This window comes from Paramormyrops kingsleyae, chromosome 9 (assembly GCF_048594095.1).
Source record: "Paramormyrops kingsleyae isolate MSU_618 chromosome 9, PKINGS_0.4, whole genome shotgun sequence".
NCBI classification, from domain to species: Eukaryota; Metazoa; Chordata; class Actinopteri; order Osteoglossiformes; family Mormyridae; genus Paramormyrops; species Paramormyrops kingsleyae.
In genome coordinates, this window is record NC_132805.1 from 419,745 (window position 1) to 430,733 (window position 10,989).

The 10,989-nt window shown below is 37.7% G+C and overlaps 1 protein-coding gene across 1 annotated transcript; it reads right to left on the reverse strand.

Moving 5' to 3' along the window:
• Positions 1-3,507: 3,507 nt before the first annotated feature.
• On the reverse strand, positions 3,508-10,676 carry gra (granulito). The gene is made up of 8 exons (XM_023824329.1): positions 10,565-10,676; positions 10,204-10,272; positions 8,028-8,113; positions 6,184-6,242; positions 5,889-5,961; positions 4,462-4,568; positions 4,086-4,144; positions 3,508-3,941 (listed from the first exon to the last, which is right to left on the reverse strand). Exons 3-7 carry the CDS (start codon positions 8,104-8,106, stop codon positions 4,112-4,114), a joined length of 351 nt encoding a protein of 116 aa, XP_023680097.1. The 5' UTR covers positions 8,107-8,113; positions 10,204-10,272; positions 10,565-10,676; the 3' UTR covers positions 3,508-3,941; positions 4,086-4,111.
• Positions 10,677-10,989: the final 313 nt, after the last annotated feature.

Here is a 10,989-nt window from a genome sequence, read left to right on the forward strand (position 1 = left end):
ATATAACCCAAAACTTTTCCGTAGTAATGCAACAATAAAATCAGCTAGGTGACTAGCGTACTTTTGGTCATTCAAGTGCAACTTCCAAAGCCGCTGTTTGCATGATGTGGTTGATCCCCGCTTCGCTTATTAATCTAATTTAACGGTTAAAAAAACTTTAGAGTTCAGTGTGGTAAGATTTGATTGTTTAATTCATAATTAGTAATTTGTACAGCAAGCCTTGGTATAGTTTCAGTAACATTGCTAATTAATGCTAATCTGTTGAGGTTGATTTAAGCCTAAAGAATTGTTCGTTTTTTGTTGTTGTTTCATGTTTATAATAAATTAAATAATTAATATAAATCAAACGCACATCCTCTTTTCTCACATGAAGTCCATTTATTCTGCATTTTGCATACATCCATCGATAACCATGAAGCTACACAGAGTGCAAAAGCTGCTCGCGAATAAAGTTAATTACATCACCCAAGTAGTTTTTCCGTTGGAATAATCCCCTTTCACATAAAATCCTCTTAATCTGCCTCAGACTAATGTGAACATCATGCCTAGATCCGAGAACAAACTGAATGTCCATATACAGTGGTATGAAAAAGTTTGGGCACCCATGATAATTTTGTGTTCCAATAATTAGTGCTAAAGGTATTCACATCAATGAAATGACAAGGGTGCCCAAATTTATGCACCTGCCTAATTTTGTTTAAATAATTATTGCACACTTTCTGTAAATCCTATAAACCTAATTTCACTTCTCAAATATCACTGTGTTTGTCTGCTATATGATATATTTAACTGAAATTGCTGATCCAAACAACCAGTGACTCATAAAGGAAAAGCATGAAAATGATCAGGGGTGCCCAAACTTTTTCATACCACTGTATTGTAGACCAAGATCAAAGTAAAATTCGATCAAACGCTATATGTTTTCCTATCCATTATGTTTACACTGACTACTTATACTTCCAGTTCCAAGTCACAACAGTTTTGTCTTATGTTGCAAAAGTTTTGGGTTATATCGCAAAGGTTTTGGGTTATAATGCAAAAGTTTTGTGTATAATGCAACGGTTTTGGGTTATAACACAAAACATGACTTCTTTTTTTTTTCCTCTTCTGCCGTTTTTTTCCTGCTCCTGTGTCACCTTAGGGGCTCCGTATGACATCCTATTGACCGGTTTTTTGGTGATAGTGTAGTCAAATTCTAAGATGTCCATTAACTTTAAATGCAGTAATTAACTGTTTCATCACATGAAACAGCAGTATTTAATGTCCCTTGTAAAAAGAATTCCTCAGATTTTCTCTGCTGTTTTAACCACTAGACTTTTATGAGTCTAAGGTATTTTATTGCTAATAAAGGTACTCAAATGGTGAACATACGGCAAAATTATTTGTTATATTCAGTAAATGTTAAGTGAGTAGCATGCAAATGTAGAAAATCTCAGTGTGTGCAAAAACTTTTGACGGTGTATTACCCCTTATCTGTGGAGTTTTGTACATAATTTAAATGAGGTATTAATTCACTGAATAATTTAAATTGACAGCTGATTATTCAAATTATTGGTGACATTTAAATGGTCATTTCAACGTCACCAGCAACCATTAAAATGATCTGCCAGACACCCATCAAATTCAGTGGGCGGGCTCTAAACAAAACATTACATCTAATTGATTGCATTGCAAACTAAGTCACAACAGATCGATCTAGTCGACTGAATTCTCATTTATAACCGCATTTCGTCTTTTCTGTCCTGGGGTTGCATCCATCCCAACTTCTTCCTCTCATTGCCTGTAAATGTGCTCAGGCAAGACATTCAGTGACATCTGGCTGTTCCTCATATGCAACATGTGTCTGAACCACAAAACCATAGAATCACATCTGCTGACTAAAACATACCTTTAGTGTACTATAAATGCCAAGTTCTGCCTCCGAACACTGAGGTCTAGGGCTGCAACTAATGATTATTTTGATAATCGATTAATCTAATTAATCGCGCACTGTATTAATTGCGCACTGTGTGCTGTGGTGTGTTGACAATGACCACTGATCACTAAATTCTAATTCTAATTCTAATCTGTCGATTACTTTTAATCGGGGGGGGCGAAAACCAATTTGATTTTCAGCTATTTTTAATAACCCAGTCTGTCTTTGTACAAAGGTTGCTTCCAGCAACTCACATAAAAAACAAATGTATGCTACATTAAGAGTATATAAAAAAATTTTGTAGCAGCTGAATCAATGTAATGAAATACAAAAAATCTTGTTTTATGAAGTGCATCCAGCATGGTGCTTTAGATAATGTATTCAGTACTCCAGTTTTTTAATGAAAAAGCACAGACTACCCCTGCTGCTACTAAGAATGTTATTAAATAATTGTCTAATGTTATTTAATGTTGATACACATATGTGACGGGGGGAGAGAGAGCACGCAAGCGAGTGTCTGCATTTATTACGGACAAACAAAGTAAACATTTATTGCGGAGAAAAAGCCTTTTCCTCATTTTACACTAAAAATGCGCCGGCTTGCACTCTCGTGAAACGCCTTAGACTTTAGTGACTGAGCGACGCAAATAAGACGATTGGTGACGAAAAACCCATGAACGGCAGGCGGCAAATTTCGTTTTAAAACGTGTCCGGTTGTTTCAGCATAATACAGTGATGAACTGTACATAAGATAAATAACATAAGGCTATTTAATTTAATAAAAGGACAAGATATAAACCTGTTCTATAGGAAAGGTAGCCTTAAATGACTTCTGTTGTAATTTTGCGCTATATATAAAATAAAATTAACTTGGGGCGCCCCCCTAATAGAATGGTAGGGTAAACACGTTGTGGTATATGTAGCCATATTTGTAGCCACATAATAGCTGATTGTGTTGACAACCACGACTTCCCCTGCGTTCATTTAAACACGTTTGTGTGTTTAGGGACGGGGCGGGTAACGCGGCCGGCAATAACGCCATTGGTTGCAGTTGAAGTTATTAGTTATCTAATCTGACAGTAAACGGCTCATTGATAAGAATATTCTCAGAATTGTGGCCTCGAAATAAAACTCCGAGTCCATGACAAGAACGAGTACAAATACGGCTGATTCAAAGACAAAATCGAGACCTTCAAAAACTGGTCTTACTACAACATTTGATATTACTATACATTTCTATCATGAAGGAATGAAGCAGTGGTGTAGTGGTAACAAGAAATTTAAGGTGGGTACAGCAGTAAAAACGGTGGGTAACTATTTATATCCTTAACATTAGTGATCTCAAAAAAGGTGAGTAAACGCTGTTTTGTAAATTTAAAAGGTGCGTAAATGGCGTTTATGTGCATTTACCCTCCACTACACCACTGAATGAAGAATTTGCGTTAAGTAATCTGAATAATTGCAAAACTGTTGAATAACGTAGACCCAACTAATTATTAAATCGATTAATTGTTGCAGCCCTACTGAGGTCATTCACAAACAAACACACACACACACACACACACACACACACACAAATGAGACTGTAACCATTAGATTTCAAATTTAAGTAATGAAATATTGCAAATTCACAGTTTCAAAGTAAATTACACCACAAAACTACCACAAAAAGAGGAAATTAAGGTAGTGTGTTCACACAAGTGTACAAATTTTTAGGTAAATACAAATATAGTTCAAAACACTGTACAAACAAAACAAACAGCCCTTAAAACATCTTCCTCAGCACTAGTCCCCCCCCCCCATGTTTACTTGGCTATTACCTTTGCCAAAAGTAACATTAGTAAATCATTATTAGATAGACCAATTAACATACTGGCCTGTGAAGTATTACAGGAAGTCCTGTATAATGACCTTGGCTACACAGCAACGAAGAATATAGCCCTCCATTAACAGAAACATGCAAACTGGCGCTTTTATTCTTCACCCGACTACTGAGGCAGCTTGAATTCCTCCATTAAAGTCAACCCTAAAAAAATAAAAGAAAAACAATACAAATCATCATGTCTAGGTGCCGATTCACAAAAAGACTTTCAACATCTAAATTAGGAATATAGATTGGATTAAGTCGTACACATTACAGCGAGTAAACCTCATAGTACACACTACTTACATGTCGTCTTGTATTTGAAGGTTCCATTACAAAAATAACACTGACACATCATTCTCTCTCTATAGGGGAAATACGGTAATATGTCATCATTTGGTAACATGCTGGATGGAGGAGAACAAAAACATTTGTACCAATACATTACATTTCTTTGGCATGCATTCCTATCCAAGAAAAACAAAATACGTAAGAGATTAACAAGTTTGTCAGTTACTTATGAACTAAGAAACAATCTTTTAATTGCATGGGTGACTGAAATTAAAGGTTTGTTAATGTTTTACAGTTTTATATTTAATAAAATATACGTTACCCTTGTGTGGGTGTGCCTAAAAAAAGGAAACAATGGCTCATTCAGAAGTAAAATACAGTAAAAACTCACCAGTTTCTCCAGAACTACTGGATGTTCTGGCAAGAAGTCGGGTTTTCTTTTAGCGATAGGCGAGCTGGCTAGCTTAATCAGAAATTCCCTGCTATAGCAGATTCTTTCTAGAGAGACGGAAAAACGATACTATGCTTCAGAATACCTGACACTGAGAATTCACATCTTAAGAGCCAAAACTGTTCATACACAGCCGATCATTTCTGTGATCAAGGAAAAGGTAACAGAACTAGATTTGGTGGTGTCAGAAATGACCGCTCTGTATTACCAGACAGCCTCTCATTTGGTGAGCTTTCAATAAAACGTTTATGTTTTAATATTTATAATTAGGATCATATTGATCCTGAATGATCTGTTCACAACATAATGATTTTGTAAAGAAATAATAAGATTCATCAAATACATTTGACTTATCACATTCACAAAGTCAAATGTCATCTCCTTTTACCCTTCCCTCTGCTGGCACTAAATGGCATCGCTTTAATTTTGGGGCAATCTATCTCATAATTTTATCAGTTACATTCTGACTCCCCTACAATGCCTCAGCAAAGTTTAAAACAGATCCATCAAATGGTTGTTGGATTAAAGTCTTAATGCAATCAGGTGTCAAAACTGTCCTTTTTTTGACTACGTGGTACTGCTACAATTTTGGTGAAATCTGTCTAATCCGTTTTATTTCCTCACCCATGCAATGCCTGTCAAAGTTTGAAAAAGATCCAACAAACAGTTTTTAAGTTATTGGCTCGCATACCATAGTGACTGTGGGGATGGTGGCTGTAGCAACGAACTGGTGCTACTACCATATGTATTCCCTGAAAGCCTTGGAATACAATAATCAGGCAAGAGAAAATTTGAGCATGATGCTAATTTGTTACTGTTGCCTCTGTTACACACAAGCCGCAGCTGTAGTGAGCATGCTCACTGGAGAGTACTGAACGCTGACATGCAAAATAAGATTCCCATAGCCAGGCACACAACCATATTTTCATTATAATGTGACAGTGTAGAGATAAATAGCCCCAGCTAATTCTGCAGCAACATATTCCCCTTTGAATAATGTATTACGTCTTTATTCCCCAGTGACTGAAGAAATGCTAATGTGTGACAAAAAAAATCCTTATATATATTAATATATATAAAATTTGAAAATTCAAGTGAAAGTCACTGGAGAATATTAAAGTCCTATAATATAAATCAATGGATAAACAGTGTGGTGATACTGTGGATTTCAGTGTGTGTACTAGGTTTTGGTTTTGAGATTGATGTTATACAGTCTCTACATTTATGCTAAAATGGCACACTTGCTATTGGTTGACAGAAATTTAATGTATTCATTTTACATAACCAACAAGAACTGTTTGTGTGTTTTCTAACTAGGGTGTTTTAATTCTAAAAAGAACCAAAAAAGGTTCTGTAGAAACACTTGCCTTTTTTAGGTTGTTTTTTCTGGGTGTGAAGATGGATAATTTCATAAAACTGATCCACCCCAATTCCATTCATCTGTCCAACAGGAAAATCTATTAATACGCAACCAAACCCGATAATTCTTATAAACACAGAGAACATTTAAAATACCTAAAACTGCATGTTTTAATATTGAAAAAGCTGCTTAAAATCAGTTTGATTCTAAATTACAGGCAGTTTTAAATTCCATAGACCAGTGAAAGACCAGGATATGCTGAGAGAACTGTATATTAAACCAACAGATAAAAACAAACATACTGGTTTCTCCTTTATGTAAGGATATGGCACTCTTTCAATTTCTCCATTTCTTCGTGGTTCTAAATTGGGGAATAAAGGCAGGATTAATATACTATAACACAGAAAGGCTGCCAAGGTGATTAAACTATACTTGGCTTTTATGTTTCTTAAATACACATAAACAGCCCTGTGTTCTACATATACAGCATAAGCAGCAGATAAACAACATGACCCAGACATATTCAAACCTGAACTCCTGTCTCCTCTAACAAGTTAAATTCATACATCATATTTAAACCCCTGCGAAGCTGTCCTTTAATATCTTTAACACTATCAAACATTATACTATTCATCTGTGATACTATAATGTAAAATTCAATGCAGCATCATTCCCAGTGCATACTGAAATCCTGAACGCAGACACTTTCTGATTGAAATATGAGAAGGAAGTTATGTTTAATTTAAGAACGCACAGTCTTGTAGCAATCTTGAATAAATGGCTACATGGGTTTGGAACCAGAACAATACTTTAATTAAAATAACTATCCACAAAACACTACTGTTGGCCGTAACCCATCCAGCCCTGTACTGCTCTCACAGTGACTTTCACAATAACTCCAGTAACACAAGCACCTAACAATGTACACCCACATGAATGAAGATGCACCATAAGTCTGGGCACCTGCTTATGTACCCACAGGTACCCCAATTCCCCCTGCTCTTTAAAGGGGTATGCCACCCCCAATAAAGTAACAGAGGGTTATCATGAAATTCTTCAGCTGTAGGTACAGGATGCTACTTAAATAATCTTTGATTACACTATACGCTGCTCATGTTCATTAAGGGCAGGATGACACTTTCTCTCCCCAGAATCCTGTATATTTGGTTCAAATAACCTAGTCAAATATTCCAGACTGTAGTGCTCATGCATGGCAATCCATCAGGACAAGGAGAAATCCTTTGTCTCTCTAGAGCGGGGGTGTCAAACTCCAATCCTGGGGGGCCGGAGTCCTGCACATTTTTGGGTGTCCCCTCATTTAACACACCTGATTCAACTCCTTGTGCTAATTACCACACAGCTCTTGAATCATTTGTGGTGGAACAGGGAAAGAACTAAGCTACACAGGGTTCCGGCCCCCCAGGACTGGAGTGAACTAAGCTACACAGGGTTCCGGCCCCACAGGAGCGGAGTTTGACACCCCAGCTCTAGAGTAACCAGAAATGCACTTTTTTTTTGGACTTGGATTTCTTGAGGAGACAGGTCTTGAATTCACGTAAATATCACTTTTTTTTTTTTTTACTTAATTTTCAGGACATGGCAGAAAAGGACTTGACTAATCTATAGGCTGGGGATCTGAGAACAATATGGACACCAATAAACAGTAAATCACTTAATTACTGATTTTTTTTTATTAAACACCCAGAAGAACTTTCTAGCTTAATTCCAATAATTTTTCTCCAACACTTATTTTTTAAATAGCTATAGAAGTCTAGTGATTTGTGCTGCACACTAGTGCGCACCATTACAGACAAACTGGATCTACTCTTTTCAACTGGAAACGCCACACCTGCAGAGTGGGCAAAATCTATATGGCTCCCATGTTGGCTGATCCAGCAAATGCTTTTCCTGGGACTGGAAACCCAGTTTAAGCCAAAGCAGAAAAAACAGACGCGAAATGACAAACCAGCAATGAACGTACGTGTTATTTAAACTAGCTCACATGGCAGAGCAATTTTAGTAATCTTCTTACATTATTTCCTACGAACAAGCCATGATTAATAAAACCAGTTAGTATATTCCTTTATTTGAGCAAATATAAAAAATATCAAGGCAAGATATCAAGCCTAATAAACTCGTAATTTACCCGGATCAATGTTCAAGCGCCGGAGCGGCCTTGCGGGCTCGAGATGCTTGTTGTAGATTCTTCTTTTTGACAGCTCCATTTTTCTACTTAAAAAGAAAAAGATACCCGATAACACCAAGATAGCAACCAAAAACCATCCACAGCACTTGGTAAAACGTACATCTGACGGTTCGCTTTCATGCAATAACATCTAACATTATAAGCGTGCACTTCTGTCCCCTACAACTGATGTAACTTTGGAAAAATCTTTCTGACCAACGAAACGTCTCATTGCAGGTCTGTGGGGCTCACAGTTATCCAATTTCAGTTTGCTATGTGGTATAAACCAATAAAACACGCTAGTTAAACGTGTTGGGCTAAAATGCACCACGCCGCAGCTGACAAGCGTAGGAAATAAATCTACTTGTTAGCACTGATCGCCCATCTCGCCTACAAGCCACAGTAAACACGTCTTCTCGTTTTCAGTCTGGCCGGATATATATGTTCTATCGATGTCAAAAATGTCTATCGCTGAATATAATTGTGAATTGCATACGCGTTTACAGCGACAAACAGTTAGAAGCCGCGCGGATTCTCCCGGCTGCCAGGCCAGCAGCTGGTCCTTCTCTCCGCGTCCACTGCTGGCCGACACTTTGGTATTGTTATTACTTTTAGTTAACTTTGAAAAAGCTAATTGTGTGGCTCAGGATAAATATTTGACGAAATTGCTTATCCGCATACAGCTTGCTTTGGTTAATTTAAAAAAAAAGTTTTGCAGGCAGAACTGCCAGTTCGGCCATAGACACAGGTCCACCCTCCCAATACCATCCAGCAGCGGACCTCCGCAGCCTCAGGACAGCAATAGTGGCCAGACACGGCGGCGCTCCTATTTACTGCTGAATCCGGGTATCCGTGTGTTGGAGGTGAGGATTGCATGGTCCCACCCGATTCGGCCTGCGGGGGCTTTTTTCACTAAAGCTGCTGGCGGTTCAACAAGCTTCCGATTACATCGGATATTGATTAGGAGTCATGATCAAGATATTAACGTAAAGGTGTTAATTGGGGGAAAAAAACAGTATTCACTTTCATCGATTACAATGTAGGTTTTAAATTCATATCAAATATAAGGGAATGAACAGGCTTGGAGTGCCCATCTGGCAAACCGGGCATTTTCCCGGTGGGCTGGCAGAAATTATGGGATGTTACCGTTCACCGTGTAAAACCTCAAAATCCTGGGGACAGATGATATACAGAAACACCTGCTGGTTAAATATCGCCAGGGGGCGCTGCGTTACACAGGAAAAAGTGGGCAATATAAAATCCTCCTATTGATGACACGTCCTTTTTACGGTATAACTTTATCCCTGTTATTATGTTGTGATATGCTTAGTAGCCTGGATCCGCTCAAAAACAGGTGGATTTGATAGCGCAACTCTAATGCACTTTCATTTTGTCATGAGTGCTCATTCGTCACTTATAGGCCTAGAAGTACCTGTTAACAAAATATTTATAATTCATTATTGATTCTGCCCCCTAGATCGATTTTTCTTTTCCGCAAAAAATGACGTTGTTTTGCTAATCCTGGTCAGCAAGCTCGGCAAGATTCACCGCTTTTCCTGCTTATAAAGAAAACTTGCGACTCTTTTTCCGTATCGTGCTGCAGTGTAATTTACAAGGCTGTCTATAGTGAATTTAAAAGGATAGGTGTTTTGTAAGATCAGTTATTAGATATGAATGCAGTAGCCTACTTTTTCCTTAACTAGGCTTGGCTTTTACTTTTACTTGAGTGGTAGGCCTATTTTACTTGGTTAACCTTTACTTGAATAACGTTTTGGTGTGGTACTTTTCTTATGCCAAGTATAAAAATGAGTAGACCTATTTTTTCACTACTGTTTAATTCCACATAGGCCAACTGTAAAACAACATTGTAAATATGTCGTAGATTGTATTACCTTGCTAATGGAATTATTTTAGCATTTATTGTTTTCTCGTATAGCTAATACACTGAAAGGGTGATGATATTGTATATGGTGAGGTTGGTGTTAGTTTGCCCTTGTCGCTTTCTGAGCCCAGCTTTGCGGACGGGTATTCCGCCAGCACAGCATTATTATAATTCACAGCTTTAGCAGAGTGAAGCTTTTATGTTAATGATAGGCAAAATTACTTTTTTTGGGACAGTTCGTTTGATTCAGCTCACCTAAAAGATTCGTTTTGATGTCACTGGCACTTCCGGTCTGCATAAAATAGATCTGAAACACTTGCGTTCCTATGTCAAAAATAGCATATTATCAGCTAAATAGTGCTAAGGAGTACCACCCATAAGTCATGTGAGAGAAATATGTTATTTGTTTATAGTCTAAGTCTCTCAACATTGTACAGTAGCTAATGTTGTTTGTAAAAACGCAAACCTAACAGCTCATCATATAGTCAGCTAACGAGTACAAACGCTTGGTTATATAACTTTGGTTAATATCGTTTTAAATCATGAAAATGTTGCATCAATTAAATTCAGTTGCACCAAACAAAAAATCACTGCAAATGTAGGCTATATACTATACCAGTAGATGGTGTATTTCAGTCACAAACGAGGTATGGCTCTCCCGATCTGTAGCTGAGTCTCTCCTTCACCGACTCCTGCCCGTTCACTTTAGTCCGAGGTAAAGTTTCCAGCCAATCATATGCTCGCTTACATCACGCCCTTACATGCCTCACTGGCTCTCACTGGCCATAGTCGAGGAGGGAAACGGAAGAACGAAAAGAACGAACGAAGAACCCGTTCCCCGAGAAGGAATCGTTCGCGAATGTCACACCTATGGCAAGCCGTTTTAACATTTAATCGCTGGACTGGATATGTATTGCAGATATCTCTAATTCAATTCTTACTAGTCAAAAAGAGCATTTCAGATATCCATAATGGCGTTCTTCCTATCCAAAACTGTCATTTCAGATATCCACATCGTCATTCTTCCTAGGAGAAATTACG

What these genes read in the sequence shown, in the direction of transcription:
- gra (XM_023824329.1), bottom strand. Translation starts at nt 8,106, where the DNA reads ATGGAGCTGTCAAAAAGAAGAATCTACAACAAGCATCTCGAGCCCGCA. An exon ending in GAAAAAACAACCTAAAAAAG is followed by an intron (nt 4,569 to 5,888) that starts GCAAGTGTTTCT and finishes CCGTCTCTCTAG; the next exon opens with AAAGAATCTGCTATAGCAGG. An exon ending in CAGTAGTTCTGGAGAAACTG is followed by an intron (nt 4,145 to 4,461) that starts GTGAGTTTTTAC and finishes TTTCCCCTATAG; the next exon opens with AGAGAGAATGATGTGTCAGT.